At 44.5% G+C, this 22015-nt stretch overlaps 1 protein-coding gene across 1 annotated transcript in view; it reads right to left on the reverse strand.

The window, feature by feature from the left end:
* Positions 1–2087: 2087 nt before the first annotated feature.
* LOC100135991 (calcium channel, voltage-dependent, L type, alpha 1D subunit, a) overlaps positions 2088–22015 on the reverse strand; it is a gene marked incomplete at its 5' end in the record, with an annotated part of 126943 nt that continues 107015 nt past the window's right edge. The window contains 10 exon segments of the mRNA NM_001124328.1: positions 2088–3254; positions 8802–8967; positions 10368–10522; positions 10754–10860; positions 11166–11332; positions 12661–12789; positions 14870–15282; positions 15892–16008; positions 18438–18571; positions 21373–21474. Coding sequence (NP_001117800.1) covers positions 2949–3254; positions 8802–8967; positions 10368–10522; positions 10754–10860; positions 11166–11332; positions 12661–12789; positions 14870–15282; positions 15892–16008; positions 18438–18571; positions 21373–21474 — 1796 coding nt within the window.

Below are 22015 nucleotides of genomic sequence, written 5' to 3' on the forward strand. Positions count from 1 at the left end.
AACAGAGTAACAGTGCACCTTGAAAATGTATATTTTTTTATTTCTTTTTTTCAGATTCTTTCTGTCCCAGCATTGAAAGGTGAGGTGTAAATGACAAATATAGATTTCACTAAACCATACACACAGTCACAAAAAAGTACAAAATTGTCTCACCTTAATTCACAAAAATGTGTATAGAAAAAGGAGAAACAATAGCACTATACAGTTACTTGTGCAAAGACAAACAGCTATGTGCTAATATTGAAATACCATTGGTATAGAATGAACCAAATCATTTTCTCTTTTCTTTTTTTCAGGAATCCCTGACATGAGGTAAAAGTATGTTTGTTTTATCTTTAGTTTAACACAACCTTTTTAAAAGTGTTTACAAAATAATGCATATTTTCAGTTTATCAGTAATTGCTACGAATAGTATAACGTGCCTGGAATGCGCATTGGTCCTTTCACAAGATAATTCTCAACAAAAAGACCAGAACACATTTTTTTTACTCAAACAATTCAAAGAGCCCTTTCAATGTGCACACAATGTGGAAAACCTACATTTTCAAGACAGTATTCAGGTTGACTGAGAACGCAATGCAAACTCATGAACTACAAATCAAACACTCATGAATTACAGATCCCACACGTCTCATCACCTACCCATCATCTGTGCTTATTCAAACTATCCAGGGCAGCGCCTGAAAAAGAAGTGAACTTAGTACTTTATTTTTTGTCTGCTAGTGTAAAGTAATTTTGTGGTGCATCAATTTTCAACTTGCGTTGATAGCAACAAAAGTGGCGTTTTCTTGTAAAATTAGCCGTAGTACAAACACTCCCTTCTCATTGGACGGATAAGATGGCTGTGGGAAACAGACTGGTTGGTTGAGAGGAAGGCTGATATGTTTTCCCCAGACGATGCTGGACCACCACGAGGTATAGTGTATGCAGAGAGAAGCCAGAGAGGCTGAGAGAGTGAGGGGGTTAGTATTGCTTAGCCTCTCTCCAGCTAAAACACTTCAGGCCAAATATGACACAACAACACAACAGAAGAGGACAACAATGGTGGAGACCGTGGACCTACCTACACCATGATGATGATACCTAGCCTGGTCCCAGATCTGTTTGTGCTTTTGCCTACTCCATTGTCATGTTTTGCTTGACAATTCCGTAAGGAGTTGGCGAGAGAGCAGAACCAGACTGGCACCCAGGCTAGATGCAGCGTCATCACGTGAGCTCATCTGCCCTGTCAACATCCCCGATGAATACGTGCCTCACCAATCAACCACCGTGCATCCCGTCTGTCCTGGCTCACACCGGCTCAGTCTGTCACAAGTCTCGCACACAACAACATAAAGGCCAAGTGATTAGGAAGATTTAGTTTGAAAGGATCAGTGGAATTAACTTACATTAATCGTGATCAACAAGTTGTATATTGAGGAAAAATCCCAATAAAAGCATTGAGAACGACAGGGAGATTTCTGTTCATCTCACGTCTATCATATTGTTTTCTTTCAGCAGCAGAAGGCATTTCAGTTGGGACAGATGAAACTAATAAAGTTGTAGAATTCATTTCAAAATGGGCAAATGAAGCAGCATTGTCAATGCACTAGGCATCTGACCTTTCTGTGCTGTGCACCTCCTCTGCACAACATATGCAAACACGGAAGTTTAGTATCACATCTTTATAAAGGTAGAATAGCCTCCTTGAGGCTTAGCTAATATCAAGTCCTACAAAGATGCTCTTAATAAGGGATACTTTACTTTGTGGTACTGGTGTTGGTGTGGTTTGAGTAACACATATACAGTGTTCTTATGCTCATAAAACAAGTAAAAAAACAAAGACATTTGCATATCTTGTGCAGCTGTGTTGTTACACGAAAAACAAAACGATTTTAAAAAGCTGTTCACAGACATGTCAAGGATGCATATGAGCAACAACAAAGAAAAGGCAAATAAATGTCAGGATATTGTACCTAATAAAATAATAACACCAGCGATCTTCTTTCCTGGTAGCATAATAGGATTCATTAGGGTGTGTATTGCTGATCTTCTTTTGAAATGGTACACAATTACAAAATATAGAACATCTCTTTACAAAGTTTTTCTTTTTGTTTATATAATACAATTCATTTACAGTATATCTACTATGAAATATTCATCGTCAGGCTATTGTCAAATTAAAAACAACCTGCCTGCTAGTGCATTTATTCCATGCTGTAGTCGTCTCAGAAGTGTATATCTCCAGTTGGATGATGCTATAAATGTGACTGATAACTCCTGCATACGTAAACTGGTTATTCTCTAAGAATCTGTTCGTTGTGACCCATCTACAGCCATCTTTTAATTATTTATGTCAATGATTCCGGGATCAAAGTTATACTAAAACATCTAAGGGGGGTTAGGTGGGGAGAGATATGCCTTTCTATGCTTGCATTGAAAACTTGCATGATATGCCAAAATCTTAATAAAGTGACAGAGGGAATGACATCTTACATCTGATTGTCATCACCCTTAACGACCTGCCTACGGTACCTTACGCCTCTGCCAATAGGTCCATCTCCTCCACTGACACGCCATGTCCTCGTCTGCAATTGGCTCGTTGATGAACCTATGAGTGTCACCTCCAGATGGTGACCTATGACAGATGCTCATGGCCTCCTAAGTGCCAGTAGTGTCTGTCTGGGAGGGTGGGACTAACATGGTTCCCTGGCACCAGGATTGGCTTCTGGTCCTGTGATTGACAGAAGTGATGTGAATTCCCTGGCTGGCAGAGGGTGAGTGAGAGAATAAGTGTGTCTCTCTCTCCTCATAGGTGCCTTTCTCTTCCATGTAAAAGGCACTTCTTTTGGTCGTAAGCCAATAGATGCATTTCTCATTTAGTTTTCCACTGATGGTACTGTAGTCTATATGAAGTAGAGTACATACAGCTAGTAGTTAGTTTCTAGTAGTTTATTCTCCAGCCGATGCTATAAAGTGGTGATGCAGATCATCTCGTCTGCCAGGTCCTCCTCGTACGGTAATCTAAGCTCCACCTCCGGCTCCTCGTCACTGTAACTGGCCGTGGCGTCCTGGAGGTCGTAGTCCCGCTCGCTCATGACGGGGTACACGTTGACCCCATTAACCGCCGGCGCCACACCGCCATTCAGCAAGTGGCTGGCCGCGCTCTCCATCTCGTCAATGGTCATCTCGCACGCGTCTGCTATCTCGTGCTTGGTGGCAGCCACGAACTTTGGATCCTTGGCGTATCTCCCGAGCCCCTCTGATATCAAAACCTGCATGGCAACAGGAGAAAATGACCACATTGTGTAAACGTGGGTCATTTAAATTACTGTTAGTCACCAAAGTTTGGATATCTGAGTCTGAGTGTTTAAACCATCAACACCTGTGGCAACTCCTGTAGCATGCACACCACCCACCGCTCCCGAGTATTTTACTCGATAATGTCAAATCGCTGGATAATAAAATGGATGAACTCAAGGCAAGAGTTGCTTTTCAGAGAGACACCAGGGATTGTAACATACTCTGCTTCCATGAAACATGGCTCTCTCGAGATATACTGTCTGGCTCTGTAAAGACAGTTGGGTTCTCAGTACATCGCGCCGACAGGAACAAACATCTCTCCGGGAAGCAGAAGGGTGGAGGTATATGTTTATGATTAACGACTTATGGTGTAACTGTGATAACAGACTGGAACTCAAGTCCTTCTGTTCACCCGACCTAGAATATCGCACAATCAAATGCAGACCGTACTCGTGTTCTCCCGAGAGAATTTTCATCAATTATAGCCACAGCAGTCTATATCCCCCCAAGCGGATACCACGCCGGCCCTCAAAGAACTTCACTGGACTTTATGCAAACTGGAAACCACATATCCCAAGGCTGCATTTATTGGAGCTGGGGATTTAACAAAGCAAATTTGAGGAAAAGGATTGTGAAATTCTATCACATCATTCCCCCACGCGGTGAAGGTAGGAAACAACACCTCCTCTTCGCTAATACTCAACACTGGGGCCCCACAAGGGTGCGTGCTCAGCCCCCTCCTGTACTCCCTGTTCAAGCATGACTGCGTGGTCAAGCACGCCTCTAACTCAATCATTAAGTTTGCAGACAACACAATAGTAGTAAGCTTGATTACCAACAACGATGAGACTGGATGTGGGGGATGTGAGGGGAGGATGTGGAGGATGTGAGGGCTCTGGGAGTGTGGTGCCAGGAAAATAACCTCTCACTCAACGTCAACAAAACTAAGGAGATGATGGTGGACTTCAGGAAACAGCAGAGGGAACACCCCGCAATCCACATCGATGGGACTGCAGTGGTGAAGCGCCTCTTCAACCTCAGGAGGCTAAAGAAATTTGTCTTATCACCTCACAAACTTTTACAGATGCACAATTGAGAGCATCCTGTCGGACTGTATCACCGCCTGGTATGGCAACTGCACCACCCACAATCGCAAATCTCTCCAGAGGGTGGTGCGGTTTGCCCAACGCATTACTGGGGGCAAACTTCCCGACCTCCTGGACACCTACAGCATCCAATGCCAAAAAGGAAGGCCAAAAAGATCATCAAGGATATCAACCACCCTAACCACTGCCCTTTAACCCTGCTAACATCCAGAAGGCGAGGTCAGTACAGGTGCATCAAAGCTGGGACCGAGATACTAAACAGCCATCTCTAAACAGCCATCTCTAGCACATCAGATTTGGCTACCAACAGACATAGATTAGGAATCACTGGCCACTTTTAGAAATGGATCACTAGCCACTTTAATAATGTTTCTGTATCTAGCATTACTCATCTCATATGTACAGTGGGGAGAACAAGTATTTGATACACTGCCGATTTTGCAGGTTTTCTTACTTACAAAGCATGTAGAGGTCTGTCATTTTTATCATAGGTACACTTCAACTGTGAGAGACGGAATCTAAAACAAAAATCCAGAAAATCACATTGTATGATTTTTAAGTAATTCATTTGCATTTTATTGCATGACATAAGTATTTGATCACCTACCAACCAGTAAGAATTCCGGCTCTCACAGACCTGTTAGTTTTTCTTTAAGAATCCCTCCTGTTCTCCACTCATTACCTGTATTAACTGCACCTGTTTGAACTTGTTACCTGTATAAAAGACACCTGTTCACACACTCAATCTAACAGACTCCAACCTCTCCACAATGGCCAAGACCAGAGAACACAAGGCTGGGATGGGCTACAGGACAATAGGCAAGCAGCTTGGTGAGAAGGCAACAACTGTTGGCGCAATTATTAGAAAATAATCAATCACCCTCGGTCTGGGGCTCCATGCAAGATCTCACCTTGTGGGGCATTAATGATCATGAGGAAGGTGAGGGATCAGCCCAGAACTACACGGCAGGACTTGGTCAATGATCTGAAGGGTGCTGGGACTACAGTCTCAAAGAAAACCCTTAGTAACACACTGGGCCGTCATGGATTAAAATCCTGCAGCGCACGCAAGGTCCCCCTGCTCAAGCCAGCGCATGTCCAGGCCGGTCTGAAGTTTGCAAATGAACATCTGGATGATCCAGAGGAGGAATGGGAGAAGGTCATGTGGTCTGATGAGACTCGCCGTGTTTGGAGGAAGAAGAAGGATGAGTACAACCCCAAGAACATCATCCCAACCGTGAAGCATGGAGGTGGAAACATCATTCTTTGGGGATGCTTTTCTGCAAAGGGGACAGGACGACTGCACATTATTGAGGGGAGGATGGATGGGGCCATGTATCGCGAAATCTTGGCCAACAACCTCCTTCCCTCAGTAAGAGCATTGAAGATGGGTCGTGGCTGGGTCTTCCAGCATGACAATGACCCGAAACACACAGCCAGGGCAACTAAGGAGTGGCTCCATAAGAAGCATCTCAATGTCCTGGAGTGGCCTAGCCAGTCTCCAGACCTGAACCCAATAGAAAATCTTTGGAGGGAGCTGAAAGTCCGTATTGCCCAGCGACAGCCCCAAAACCTGAAGGATCTGGAGAAGGTCTGTATGGAGGAGTGGGCCAAAATCCCCGCTGCAGTGTTTGCAAACCTGGTCAAGAACTACAGGAAACGTATGATCTCTGTAATTGCAAACAAAGGTTTCTGTACCAAATATTAAGTTCTGCTTTTCTGATGTATCAAATACTTATGTCATGCAATAAAATGCTAATTAATTACTTAAAAATCATACAATGTGATTTTCTGGATGTTTGTTTTAGATTCCGTCTCTCACAGTTGAAGTGTACCTATGATAAAAATTACAGACCTCTACATGCTTTGTAAGTAAGAAAACCTGCAAAATCGGCAGTGTATCAAATACTTGTTCTCCCCACTGTATGAACTGCACTCCACACTATTCTATGGTATCTTATTCACTTTAAATTGTGTTTACATATTACATCACCGATTTCATATGTATATACTGTATTGTATTCTATACTACACCACTGACTGTTAAACAGGCATCTCCAGCATATCAGAGGCTGCTGCCTATAGACATTGATTAGGAAACACTAGCCACTTTAATAATGTCTCCGTATCTTGCATTACTCATATCATATGTGTAAACTGTACTTTAATTGTGTGTAAATATTGCATAACCCATCTCATATGTACTGTCGTGGCCATTTTTTTTAGAAGGACACAAATATTAATTTCCACAAAGTCTGCTGCTTCAGTGTCTTTAGATATTATTGTCAGATGTTACTATGGAATACTGAAGTATAATTACAAGCATTTCATAATGTTTGTCAAAGCATTTCATAATGCATGTCAAAGGCTTTTATTGACAATTACATGAAGTTGATGCAAAGAGTCAATATTTGCAGTGTTGACACTTCTTTTTCAAGACCTCTGCAATCCACCCTGGCGTGCTGTCAATTAACTTCTGGGCCAAATCCTGACTGATGGCAGCCCATTCTTGCATAATCAATGCTTGGAGTTTGTCAGAATAAGTGGGTTTTTGTTTGTCCACCCGCCTCTTGAGGATTGACCACAAGTTCTCAATGGGATTAAGGTCTGGGGAGGTTCCTGGCCATGGACCCAAAATATTGATGTTTTGTTCCCCAAGCCACTTAATTATCACTTTTGCCTTATGGCAAGGTGCTCCATCATGCTGGTAAATGCATTGTTCGTCACCAAACTGTTCCTGGATGTTGGGAGAAGTTGCTCTCGGAGGATGTGTTGGTACCATTCTTTATTCATGGCTGTGTTCTTAGGCAAAATTGTGAGTGAACCCACTCCCTTGGCTGAGAAGCAACCCCACACATGAATGGTCTCAGGATGCTTTACAGTTGGCATGACACAGGACTGATGGTAGCACTCACCTTTTCTTCTCCGGACAAGCTTTTTTCCGGATGCCCCAAACAATCGGAAAGGGGATTCATCAGAGAAAATGACTTTACCCCAGTCCTCAGCAGTCCAATCCGTGTACCTTTTACAGAATATCAGTCTGTCCCTGATGTTTTCCCTGGAGAGAAGTGGCTTCTTTGCTGCCCTTCTTGACACCAGGCCATCCTCCAAAAGTCTTTGCCTCACTGTGCGTGTAGATGCACTCACACCTGTCTGCTGCCATTCCTGAGCAAGCTCTGAACTGGTGGTGCCTCGATCCCGCAGCTGAATCAACTTTAGGAGACGGTTCTGGCGCTTGCTGGTAACCATGGTTGACAGAGGAAGAACAATGATTCCAAGCACCACCCTCCTTTTGAAGCTTCCAGTCTGTTATTCGAACTCAATCAGCATGACAGAGTGATCTCCAGCCTTGTCCTCGTCAACACTCACACCTGTGTTAACGAGAGAATCACTGACATGATGTCATCTGGTCCTTTTGTGGCTGAAATGCAGTGGAAATGTTTTTTTTTTGCGATTCAGTTCATTTGCATGGAAAAGAGGGACTTTGCAATTAATTGCAATTCATCTGATCACTCTTCATAACATTCTGGAGTATATGCAAATTGCCATCATACAAACTGAGGCAGCAGACTTTGTTAAAATTCATATTTGTGTCATTCTCAAAACTTTTGGCCACGACTGTATATACTGTACTCTATACTATGCCACTATATCTTAGTCCAATGCCGCTCTGACATATATGTGTATATATTCTTAATCCATTCCTTACTTAGATTTATGTGTATTTTGGGTATATGTTGTGAAACTGTTAGATATTACTTGTTAGATATCACTGCACTGTCGGAGCTTGAAGCACAAGCATTTCGCTACACCCGCAATAACATCTGCTAAACACGTATATGTGACAAATGAAATGTTATTTTACTTGAAGCTAGCTGGCTCGTTAGCTATAGCTACTCTGAAGCTAGCTTGTCGTACTAGAAAGCAATATAAACAAGTTGAAAAAAAGGAACTACAAAAAACGTTATCTTCTGAAGCAATTTGGTTATCCTGTCTTGATTGTAGAAGTTCTAATTTGCTATCTCACAAAATGAAGAGAGATTTAGTCAGTGAATCAGGCCGTCTCAATGGTAACCAGATACTTTTTTGCCATACATGCCAGGAAAAACACCTTAATTAAGTATGCACTTAGATAAGGAAATATTTGAGGGGCTCGATGCAACGCCCTTAAACAATTCCCTTAGGTAAGGGAAAATGATTCCTTAAGCTAAACCCTTAAGGGAAACACTTAATATGTTTTATGCAAGCGGGGCCCTGCCCCCTACAAGGTGTAGAATCTACACCCAGGCGTAGCTCATAAAAGGGATTATGCCCAGGTGGATTATGCCCAGACACACTTACGACCGACTGGTGCAACTGGCCCCTAGACACCAACCCACCCACCCTCCCCTTCCCTGCCCTCCCCTGCCTCACCGCCTCCACCAGGCTGGTAGCGCTGCCTCTCTTCTGGTGGTAATGCTGTCGGTACTCTGGGGGCAGCTGGAGGTGGACGGGGGAGTAGGTCCTCTGGGAGTACTCTGGGTCGTCTGTGTACCACGAACTCTTCCTCACAGACACCTGGCTGCTGGAGGCACTCTCCCTGAAGAGAAGAAGAAGAGATTCAGACACTCTTGGAGTGCAATGGAGGAAAGGTGAAGGATGAGAATGATTGAATGAACATAGTAACTCGATGGTTATTATCAGAGTTCTACACAACTTTCTTATGAACAAAATAATCAAAGTGAGCGTGGCACCTGCAACCATTCCAAGACGAATCGTTTTAAGATTCTGTCGTGAAGGAATGGGATGCGTGATATAGCGAACAGAAGTAGTTTCGGTGTTTGGGTTTTTCACTGGATATTTGGTCAAATCGAGAGCTTGGGACTATTAGGTTCTATCTGCATTTTTGTCAAAATGTAGTTATTGACATAGCCTTGTTCTGTTCAATGTTCTCTACTTATATGGCTATTTGCATTGACCCTCTTTTTTACACTGCTACTACTCACTGTTTATTATCTATGCATAGTCACTTCACCCCTACCTACATGTACAAATGACCTCAACTAACCTGTACCCCCGCACACTGACTCTGTACCGGTTCCCCCTGTCTATAGCCTCGTTACTGTTATTTTATTATGTCACTTTCTTTTATTACTTTAGTTTATTCTTTTAGCAAATATTTTCTAACTCACTTTTTTTGTTGGTTAGGGCTTGTCAGTAAGCATTTCAGGGTAGGTCTACTACATCTATTGTATTCGGTGCATGTGACAAATAAAATGTGATTTGATTTGATATGTAGAACTCGAAATACCCCAGTACGCGCTGTTTAAGCTCAAAATAATGCAATATAAAAATGACTAACCACATTAAAACCAATGAGGGTTCGGAACTTTAAAGCCATTTATCTCAGAATCATCTTTTTGCAGATATAACCTTATGGTCCCAATATCTCAAAATAACGTTTTTGCAGGTATTAGCATCTTTCGAATTTCGGAAAAGGGAAGGAATGTTCAGCCCGTAACTTCCAAAGAGAGAGGGTTCCGCTCCTCGTTCCGGTTCTGCTCCTCGCTTTAGCACCTCTTCATCTCTTATCTTAAAGGGATAGTTCACCCAACTGACAAAATGACATATTGGTTTCCTTTCCCTGTAAACTGTCTATGGACAAGCATTTTTGTACATGATGCATGAAAGATACTAATATCGGCCCTATTACTTGAATGGGATTTGTGCCACAAATGCTAAAACGTCAGCATGTGGAAACAGTGCCAGGAAAACTAACCCAAAGAATGAATTGCTGTCATACCTTGTCCATAGACTGCTTACAATGTTAGAAAACCAATGTGTAATTTTGTCATTTTATTTTGTTAAGTGCCAAAATAACAGATATATTAAAAATAAAAGTCCCACATTAGTCACAAAATAAGGGTCTCACATTACTAAAACCAATCTGTAGTCTTCATCAGACGAACAGACAGAACAATGAAGGAGTCTTTTATATACCTGCGTCCGGGGAGATCGACCCTGATGAGGGGCGTGTAGTAGGGCGACTGTTCCTTACTGGCCGGAGTGGCGGGGGGAGTGGCCCAGGAGCGGGTGGAGCGGGTGGGGGAGAGACGGTGGGCTCTGCTGGAGTCCAGCCCTGCTACAGCCATCACCTGTAGAGGAAGGGACGGACGGAAAGTAACAAACACACTGGTCTAGAACCCCTGGTGAAGCACTGCGTTGGTGAATCAATTCAACCAACATAGTGCACTAGTAATATGAATGTGTGTGAACTACATGGAGGTGCATTCGGTGCAGACGCAGAGCTGTCTACTGTACGTGTTACCTGGTGGTACATTCCATGCAGTTGTACAGCAGTGCACTGTGAGAAGTGTGTGTGTTACCTGGTGCTGCATTAGGTGCAGTGGTAGTGCAGTGCGTTGGTGTGGCAGCTCGTCCTGACTGCCTTGCCTTCTTAGACACTCAAAGTTGAAGGAGGGCCTCCGGTGACCTGGGTGTGTGGCGGATAGGTGGACAGGACAGGAGGATGAAACTAGTGATACTAAACTACTCATGCAGGAAACAATGACGACATGCAACTAAAGGGCATCAACACACATTCACAAACAAACACAATGTCATGAAGGTGTCTTTAAAATTATACAGTACCAAGTCAGCGGCAAGGCAGTTTAATGAAAGAGTAAAAAACTGTGCATGTGTGTGTGTGAATAACTACTAGCTTTTATCTAACCTCAGTAACAGTGTATTTGATGACAAGCATCAGAAGCATTTCTGGGTAGAGAGGAGGGGCGTTACCTTGAGGCGTGGCAGGAAGCATCCGTCTCTTAGGCGACCTCCTTCCATCTTGGTAGAGGGGCTGCTCATCGTCGTCATAGTAACTGTCGGGGTGGTGGTAGCCTCTAGGAGTCTCATACTCCGTATCACTGTTCTGGTACCTGTCCAGGTATTCTTTATAGGATCTCCTGGAAGCCAAGGATAGGGTGTTGGAGGTGAACTAGCTACTTAAAAAAAATATAGCGGGCCAGATTTAATAGGCTTCAGGTCCACATCTGGCTTGCGGGCCGCTAGTTTGAGACCCCTGCTCTAGCAGAAGAGAACAAATTGTGAGGTACACTACATGACCAAAAGTAGGTAGACACCTGCTTGTCGAACATCTCATTCCAAAATCATGGGCATTAATATGGAGTTGGTCCGCCCTTTGCTGCTATAAGAGCCTCTACGCTTCTGGGAAGGCTTTCCACTAGATGTTGGATACGGGGACTTGCTTCCATTCAGCCACAAGAGCATTAGTGAGGTCGGGCACTAATGTTGGACGATTAGGCCTGGCTCACAGTCGGTGTTCTAATTCATCCCAAAGGTGTTTGATGGGGTTGAGGTCAGGGCTCTGTGCAGGCCAGTCAGGTTCTTTCTCACCAATCTCAACAAAACATTTCTGTATGGACCTCGCTTTATGCATGGGGACATTGCCATGATGAAACACGAAAGGGCCTTACCCAAACTGTTGAAAAACAGCCCCAGACCATTATTCCTCCTTCACCAGACTTTACAGTTGGCACTAAGCATTCGGGCAGGTAGCGTTCTCCTGGAATCTGCCAAACCCAGATTTGTCCGTCAGACTACCAGTTGGTAGAGCATGATTCATCACTCCAGAGAACGCGTTTCCACAGCTCCAGAGTACAATGGCGGTGGGCTTTACACCACTCCAGCTGACACATGGTGATCTTAGGCTTATTTGCGGCTGCTCGGCCATGGAAGCCCATTTCATGAAGCTCCCGATGAACAGTTCTTGTGCTGACGGTGCTTCCAGAGGCGATTTGGAACTCGGTAGTAAGTGTTGCAATCAGGGAAAGACGACTTTTACGCGCTACGTACTTCAGCACTCGACAGTCCCGTTCTGTGAGCTTGTGTGGCCTACCACTTCGCGCTGAGCCGTTGTTGTGTCCTAGACGTTTCCACATCACAATAACTGCCATTACAGTTGACCGGAACAGCCTTAGCACGGCAGAAATTTGACGAACTGACTTGTTGGAAAGGTTGCATCCTATGGCGGTTCCACATTGAAAGTCACTGAGCTCTTCAGTACAGGTCATTCTACTGCCAATGATTGTCTATGAAGATTGCATGGCTGTGTGCTCAATTTTATACACCTGTCAGCAACGGGTGAGGCTGAAATAGCCAAATCCAATAATTTGAAGGAGTGTCCACACACTTTTGTATTTATAGTGTATAAACAATATATAAGATAAGACATGTATTTCTGTGAGGCTATACAGGTGGAGTGTTACTTTACCTGTCTCCTGACAACATGCTGTCGTCCTCGTAGAACTCCTCCCCGCTATAGTACTCTGCTGAGTACCTGTCATCGTCAAACTCCTCCTCCCGCCGGATGGTCGGGTGACGGACGTCTCCCACGTGGGACCTAGGAGGGGTGAGGAGTCAGGGTTCAGAGGTCAGAGGAGGGGTGGTGCCCAGTGGAGGCTGGTGTCACTTTCAAATCGGAGGATGGGCTCATTGTAATGGCTCGAATGGAATGAATAGAATGGTACCGGTTCCAGACATTACTATGAGCGGTCCTCCCTTCACTAGCCTCTACTGGTGGTGTTGGACTGCGAGGGGGGTCGTGGGGGAACAGGGCCATGCACTGCCATGCAGACGCAAACCTCCAGCCTCCAGGGGGCAGCGATGCAACAGAACCAACGCCCTCATCATCCACCACCGCAGCCTCATCATGACAACAGGGACATAGACAGTAAAAGCAGTAGACCAGTGGACATAGCATATAGTATCGAAGAGCATCCCTCAGTGTTCACTAACACTTATTTTGTCAAAGGAAAACTATGGTTTCCTTTACGTTCATTTGGGAAGTCTTCAATCAAATGTATCAAAACATTTCCTTATTACCCATCTCAGCCATGGTTTACTTAAAGGGATAGTTGACCCAAATTACAAAATTACATTTTGGTTTCCTTACCCTGCAAGCAGTCTATGAACAAGGGAGAACAGCAATCTATGCTTTGGTTTGTCCATAGACTGCTTACAGGATAAGGAAACAAGTATAATTTTGTAATTTGGGTGAACTGACCCTTTATTGAAAGACATTTCTGAGGGTTTTTATACTGGTCGTTGTTGGCCTCTTAGGAAGTATCAGAGCTAGGGTGAGTAAGGTAAGTTTCCATACATATCCATGTGGTTTGAGCATCCGAGTTCCTCCAAGGCAAGCACTTCAGTTCAATTCTCTTTTAGCAGTGCTCTCTTCCTAGCAGACACATGCACACAGCAAGACTGGTCTAGGGCTAGGCAGTGTGCTGGCCAATCAGGCCTCTCCTTTCTCTGTCAAACAACAGAACACTGGGTCAAGAGATACTACTCCACAGACAGGTGGTGGTGCAGAGACAGGGAGAGGGATGACTGACTAGAACACTCAGCACTAACTGAGCAGGGTTGCAAAATTCCAGTACCTTCCCCAAAACTCAGAGGTTTTCCAGAAATCCCGGTTGGAATATTGCCAGAACCAGTTACAGGCATTTTGCAACCTTAGAAGGGATGCAGTCAGTCACAAACTGGCCGCAAAAAACGGAATTCAAATGAAAAGTTCCCCTTTGTCATGGTGGACACATACGGCTCTAGACATACCTAGGAAAGTAACATACAGTACCTAACATAGGTCTCATAGTAGCGCCTTCTGTCCAAGAAAGCAGAGAGATGGTTGAGAGAAAGCATTTGGTTAGGTAGAAGAAAAGGAGGAGAGAGTCACATATATATCATACAGTATATGAAACATATACATGCATTCTTATATATGTATAATTGAAGAAGGAAGACAGAGGGGTGACAGATGTGTGTACCAATGTTTGGGGGGGGGCAACATTTTCTGAAATTATAAGAATTGAAATGGACGTTGAACCCAACCCTGGGGTGCTCCAGGGAGATGTATGGACTGCTTGTGTGATGGTAGCCTGAAGAAATATAAAATGTGTGTCGTTAGCCACTTATATGGAATGAAGAAGCTGGGATTGGTCAGTTTAAGGGAGGGTCTGAGAGGGTACGAGCTATAGGTCAGTGACAAGGAAAACGTTTGATAAGGAGAGGCTAGGTCCTGCCTTTGGCAATCTGTAATGATAGATACACAGAATGGCCTTATGGCTAATGGTAGCCGCATGCTTACCCTGCATGCTAATTTATATCCCAGGTTTGTTGTATTGTACAACAACTCTTAGTGTTGACATCATCATACACACGTAGACAGCTGTATGACTACGAGGGACTCAGAGAGTCGCTCAGGTGAATTGACAAGGAGGAACGGAAGAGTTTAGGTTAGACATTATAGTTTCTAAACTATTGTGGCATTTGAAGTGTATAGGACATGAAGCTTCAAGCCACAGACGTTTCCCCATTCTCTCTTACTATAAGTAATCAATCCCATTCAACAACACATGACTCGTCACCCATTTCATTTCACGGCCAGAGAGAGAGATGGCTGATGGTCAGTGTGTGGTCACCTTTGTCCTTCGGGCGTGCCACGAGGAGGTGGCTTGTCGTAGTCGGGGTAGTAGGGGCCGCCACGGTGTCCAGGGTAACCGTTGGCGGGGGGCGGAGCGTGCTCGTAGTAGCGGTGGTGGTGCCCTCCTCCGTTGGGCAGACTGGACACGTTGGCATTGTTCAAGTTGATGTTGGTGGACTTGGGCGACTTGCCGTAGGAGGAGTTGTGGTGGTGGTGGCGATGGTGGTGGTTAGGGTGGGACATGGCATTGGCCCGGCAGAGACGCCCCACCGGCTGCTCCATGTGGGCGTAGTGTGGAGGCGGCTGTACTTGCAGGGGCCGCTGGGTGGCGTTGGTTTGGTGACTCGATGAGCGCCGGTGGTGGTCCCCGTTCACGTGGTTGACGTGGTTACCGAACAGGCCGCCGTTGCGCTGTGGAAGAAGACTCAAGGTCAAACGGTCAGAGACTACTTTCTGTTCAACACGGAGGATGAATATGCAACGCTACTTATGTGCAAACTGGGTTGAATTGTTGTGATTGTTGATTTGCTTTCCTTTCAGAAATCATTGTATGGGCAGAAAATAAGTTCAGAAGCTGGTTCAATGGTTCATGGTATATGTGAGCAAAATGGAGGCAATATAATTGCTTTTTTTTCATATCAACTGAAAAAAGAAAAACAGAAGAACACCAAATGGCTTACTTCCTCTGAGATTAACATAGTACATTGTCCTTTTCCTACACCTACAGGTCTGATCTATGCAACGATGTCCAGTCCACCTTTGTGACTGAGTTTAGAGCATTGCGATTTTGGCCTGTAGATGCAAGGCGCTGCGCTATACAAATAAAATGTCATATTACAGACTGTGTATGTCTATGTCTGCTGTGTACAGTGTATACCTCCAATAGGGACATTGATGTGGGGCATTATAGACTACCATTACCCTAATATTCCATTTCCCCAACCAATCCATTCCAGCAAGACAAAATAAATATATGTGCCATACATTTACCCCCTCAGGCAGATGAATTGAACAAGTTACCCTATAAATCTCCTCGTCCTCCTCTGGAATAAAGTCTACTAGCTCGTCATCTTGCAGGTCACATGATATCGCTCGTCGAATTTCAGGCCCGATATCATGTAGCGTGCGAAGGCCAGCCTGTAACCATGACAATAGAGGGAGGGGCTAAGGGCTGGTAGGGGGGGTTCTCTTTCAGGCAAAGAGGCTCTTCACACACACACACACACACACACACACACACACACACACACACACACACACAAACATGATCAAAAACACACACGCAGACACACACAGACGCACACACAGCTGCCCTTTGCTGGCTCTCACGCAAAACCTGAAGTTTACAGACGCCCATATAGGACGGTGCTAGACAGACTGTGAGAGATGAGAACATTTATAAGAGACAAACAAAATGTGCTCCCCTTAATTAATGTGCCCTGCCCTTCGTGTGTCTCCTATGACATGACATTATTCTGACTGTGTGATACAGCTCTCCCTCACCAAAGGGTGCTCGCTTGGTTATGTGAGACATTTTGGTTACATATTTGGCAGTGTAGAAAAAATTGCAACTACTCAGTATTACAGTTATTACAATAGGCATATACTGTACTTTACTTACTATAGGTCAATTTCAACGAGGAAAAGTATATATAGGAATATGAGGGATATGAGGAGATATTGAGAGGAATAGCTAAACGGTAAAACCTCATGGCTTGAAGCTAACGGTGACGGAAACAGAAAAAACCCTCATGGCTTGAAGCTAACGGTGACGGAAACAGAAAAAACCTCATGGCTTGAAGCTAACGGTGACGGAAACAGAAAAATAAATGAATGGCTTGAAGCTAACGGTGAAGGAAACAGAAAAAACCCTCACGGCTTGAAGCTAACGGTGAAGGAAACAGAAAAAACCCTCATGGCTTGAAGCTAACGGTGACGGAAACAGAAAAAACCCTCATGGCTTGAAGCTAACGGTGAAGGAAACAGAAAAATAAATGAATGGCTTGAAGCTAACGGTCAAGGAAACAGAAAAAACCCTCACGGCTTGAAGCTAATGGTGACGGAAACAGAAAAAACCCTCACGGCTTGAAGCTAACGGTGACGGAAACAGAAAAAACCCTCATGGCTTGAAGCTAACGGTGACGGAAACAGAAAAAACGTCATGGCTTGAAGCTAACGGTGACGGAAACAGAAAAACCCTCATGGCTTGAAGCTAACGGTGACGGAAACAGAAAAACCCTCATGGCTTGAAGCTAACGGTGAAGGAAACAGAAAAAACCCTCATGGCTTGAAGCTAACGGTGACAGAAACAGAAAAACCCTCATGGCTTGAAGCTAACGGTGACGGAAACAGAAAAACCCTCATGGCTTGAAGCTAACGGTGACGGAAACAGAAAAAACCCTCATGGCTTGAAGCTAACGGTGACGGAAACAGAAAAACCCTCATGGCTTGAAGCTAACGGTGACGGAAACAGAAAAACCCTCATGGCTTGAAGCTAACGGTGACGGAAACAGAAAATAAATGAATGGCTTGAAGCTAACGGTGACGGAAACAGAAAAAACCCTCACGGCTTGAAGCTAACGGTGACGGAAACAGAAAAACCCTCATGGCTTGAAGCTAACGGTGAAGGAAACAGAAAAACCCTCATGGCTTGAAGCTAACGGTGAAGGAAACAGAAAAAACCCTCACGGCTTGAAGCTAACGGTGAAGGAAACAGAAAAACCCTCACGGCTTGAAGCTAACGGTGAAGGAAACAGAAAAACCCTCACGGCTTGAAGCTAACGGTGAAGGAAACAGAAAAAACCCTCATGGCTTGAAGCTAACGGTGACGGAAACAGAAAAAACCCTCATGGCTTGAAGCTAACGGTGAAGGAAACAGAAAAATAAATGAATGGCTTGAAGCTAACGGTGAAGGAAACAGAAAAAACCCTCACGGCTTGAAGCTAACGGTGACGGAAACAGAAAAAACCCTCACGGCTTGAAGCTAACGGTGACGGAAACAGAAAATAAATGAATGGCTTGAAGCTAACGGTCAAGGAAACAGAAAAAAGCTGCTGTGAGTGAGAGCTTCATGAGCTGATGGGTGATAGACACGTGAAAACATTGGATGACGATGGTGATTGGACAGAAATGGTTGCGTCCCAAATGGCATCCTATTCCCTACATAGTGACCAGAGCCATGGTAGTGCACGATAGAGGGAATAGGGAACCTTTTGGGATGTTGCCAGATACGCACACATACCATTGTCAACATTAACATAGAGATGAAGACACATGCCTCTCAGAAAGAGACATACATTGGTCATACTGTACACCAATAGGTTTGATCATGAATGACCTGCTGAATCATAAATCACAACATTAGCACACAGATTCTCGGTGTTTCAGGCACACACTTTCTCTTCACACAGTTCTTCGCACATTTTGTAGACGCTTGCTCTCTCTCAAACACACATACGCATGCATACACACACACACAAACGCACGCACGTACACAAACGCACACATGCACAAACGCAAATGCTCACTCGCACACACACAAACAGTACACACACACCGATACTCACCTGTAGAGCGATGGCTGTGTTGTTCTGGGAGGCGTGCACCCCTACCAGGCCCTCCTCTTTACGTTTCTTGAATTTCCTAAAGTAGTCCTGTATCAGGAAGGTGGCATAGAACTTCCCCACGGTTACCTCATCATCTAGGTGAACAGACCACACAAACGCTTCCTGTGTCAGACAGGAGGTCACTGCACAGCATTCTGGGAGGCCCATGCTCATTTCGCTTCCCCACGCCCCGGCCGCTCCCCTCAGATTCTGGACCCTAACCATGAGGTTATCCTTTAAATGATAAGACACTATTCCCTAGATCCCTGTGCTGTACTGGACCTTCATGCACTGAAATCTCATATCACCTGTATCATTCATATACATCCATGTTGATGGTGTTTTTACTGTATCTGAAGCCGCCTCTGTAGGTCAAAGACTACAATAACTCAATAATAACTCAGAAATAACTCAGAAATAACTCAGAAATAACTCGATAATAACTCAATAGTAACTCAGAAATAACTCGATAATAACTCAATAATAATTCAATAATAACTCAATGATAATTCAATAATAGAATCTAGATCCTCAATTACATCTTTCAGGCCTGGGGACAGAGGTCGGAGAGAAGAGGCAACTGTAGTTCCATGCCACCACCCTAAAACAGAACTGGTATACCTCACTGGTACACCTCAAATTAAACCGAAACCTTAGCTGAACTATGGTTCGATGCTAGTTAAATGCTGGGCCTCCCATAGAGATCCTGTAATTCCTAAGAATTATAAGATTTCTATTAGGCCTATTGACATCTTCTAAACTATCACTTCTATTAATAACCCCCTGCCCAGCCTAGGAGGCAGAAAGAGAGGGCAGACATAGCAGACAGGGCACAGGCAGGACCACGGAGGCACAGGACCCCTCCAGAATCTACTTTCTTGATTCTGCAGGTTAAAATAGTACCATTCATACGGGTTATTATGAGCAATTGACTAAGTAAAGCAAGGCACTTCATTTAAATAGGAGTTAATGCGCCAAGCTGTTTTTTTAAAGTTGATTTATGATATGACTAAAAAGAGGCAGCCCTGGGAATGTATTCAAACAGTTGAGATCCACTCCAGTAGAGGGATTTGGGGTGTTAAGGAGCACAATACGCAGTTAGACTCTACTGAGCACATGCAAGCAAGCAGAACTAGGTATAAATGTGAGTATGTTAGTGTTAGTGTGTATTTGTGTGTGCTTGTGGTAGCATGTGTTAGCATGTGCGTGTGTGCGCACACATATGAGAGCAATGTAAAAATAGATGTAGAAGATGTATGCAAGAGTATATCAAAGTGAGCATTTTACAGTACAATGTGTATGAGTCTGCGTGTGAGTGAGTGAGTGAGTGAGTGAGTGAGAATGATTCTGAAGCAGGGGTCTGTGTCACTTTAAACAAGCACGTTGGGGACAGAGTTCGGAAAAATGAGGCAACACTAGTTCCATGCCACCACCCTAAAACAGAACTGCTTCAGAATATTCTGAAGTTCTTAAGAGTCGTTTTTTTTTTATATACACAGATATACAGTATAGAGGAAAGGACCAGAAGCTGTGGAAAAGCTCAAACGGAGAGAGAGAGAGAGAGAGAGAGAGAGAGAGAGAGAGAGAGAGAGAGAGAGAGAGAGAGAGAGAGACGGACAGACAGGCAGAGATAAAGACAGACAGAGATAATGACATACAGAGAAAAAGCGACAGAGAGAGAGTGAGACAGGGAGAGAGAAAGCGAGAGAGAGACAGAGAGAGAAAGCGAGAGAGAGACAGACAGAGAGAGAAAGCGAGAGAGAGACAGACAGAGAGAGAGAGAGAGAGTGAGACGGAGAGAGAAAGCGAGAGAGAGACAGAGAGAGAGAGAGTGAGACGGAGAGAGAAAGCGAGAGAGAGACAGAGAGAGAGTGAGACAGGGAGAGAGAAAGCGAGAGAGAGACAGAGAGAGAGTGAGACAGGGAGAGAGAAAGCGAGAGAGAGAGTGAGACAGGGAGAGAGAGTGAGACAGGGAGAGAGAGAGAGTGAGACAGAGAGAGAAAGACAGAGGGAGATAAGGACAGACAGAGAGACAGAGATGGAGAGAAAGAGAGTTTAGTAGGAGAGGTACGGCATGCACTGACAAACAGTGATCTACCACTATGAGGCCATGCAAGCCCAAAGCCTAGCACACAGTAACAGTAATAGTCACATTAACAGTCACAGTAACAGTCGCCCTGGAACCTCCAGTGGTATCCGGAACAGGAAAGAAAGAGTGTAGATACACACACACACACACAGATCAAAAACACTGCGGAGAACATGAGAGCAGAAAACAGCAGGGCACAGCTGAAATCATGAGTGAGAGAGAGTGTGTGTGTGTGTAGGCTACTATGTGTGAGAGGGGGAGTTTGTTGTGTACATACATTGAGAAGGCATTATGTGTGAGAGGGGGAGTTTGTTGTATATATACATTGAGAAGGCATTATGTGTGAGAGGGGGAGTTTGTTGTGTATATACATTGAGAAGGCATTACGTGTGAGAGGGGGAGTTTGTTGTGTATATACATTGAGAAGGCATTACGTGTGAGAGGGGGAGTTTGTTGTGTACATAAATTGAGAAGGCATTATGTGTGCGAGGGGGAGTTTGTTGTGTATATACATTGAGAAGGCATTATGTGTGAGAGCGGGAGTTTGTTGAGAAGGCATTATGTGTGCGAGGGGGAGTTTGTTGTGTATTTACAATGATAAGGCATTATGTGTGAGAGGGGGAGTTTGTTGAGAAGGCATTATGTGTGCGAGGGGGAGTTTGTTGTGTATTTACAATGATAAGGCATTATGTGTGTGTGTAATATATTTCTGTGTGATAGTGTGCTGGGATGTTGGGCGTGTGGGTCTATATATGCTACCGGGATCTAATTTGTGTGTTGCTACTAGGATAGTGTGTTTTGACTGACCACCAGCAGGGGGCACCACTTGGTCCAGTAGCTTCATACTGGTCCTCTTCCAGATCTTCTTGATGACTGCTCTCAGCTCCTCGTTGGCCTGCTCCAGATTACCTACAGCACCGATAATCAACACATGTCCTGTCACTATCAATACAAACTGTACAGATGATACAACCAAAACATGTGGACTATCCTTCACTGCAGCCGAGGTGAGTAAGACATTTAAACGTGTTAACCCTCGCAAGGCTGCAGGCCCAGACGGCATCCCCAGCCGCGCCCTCAGAGCATGCGCAGACCAGCTGGCTGGTGTGTTTACGGACATATTCAATCAATCCCTATCCCAGTCTGTTGTTCCCACATGCTTCAAGAGGGCCACCATTGTTCCTGTTCCCAAGAAAGCTAAGGTAACTGAGCTAAATGACTTCCGTCATCATGAAGTGCTTTGAGAGACTAGTCAAGGACCATATCACCTCCACCCTACCTGACACCCTAAACCCACTCCAATTTGCTTACCGCCCAAATAGGTCCACAGACAATGCAATCTCAACCACACTGCACACTGCCCTAACCCATCTGGACAAGAGGAATACCTATGTGAGAATGCTGTTCATCGATTACAGCTCGGCATTTAACACAATAGTGCCCTCCAAGC

This window comes from Oncorhynchus mykiss, chromosome 7 (genome assembly GCF_013265735.2).
Source record: "Oncorhynchus mykiss isolate Arlee chromosome 7, USDA_OmykA_1.1, whole genome shotgun sequence".
NCBI lineage: Eukaryota > Metazoa > Chordata > Actinopteri > Salmoniformes > Salmonidae > Oncorhynchus > Oncorhynchus mykiss.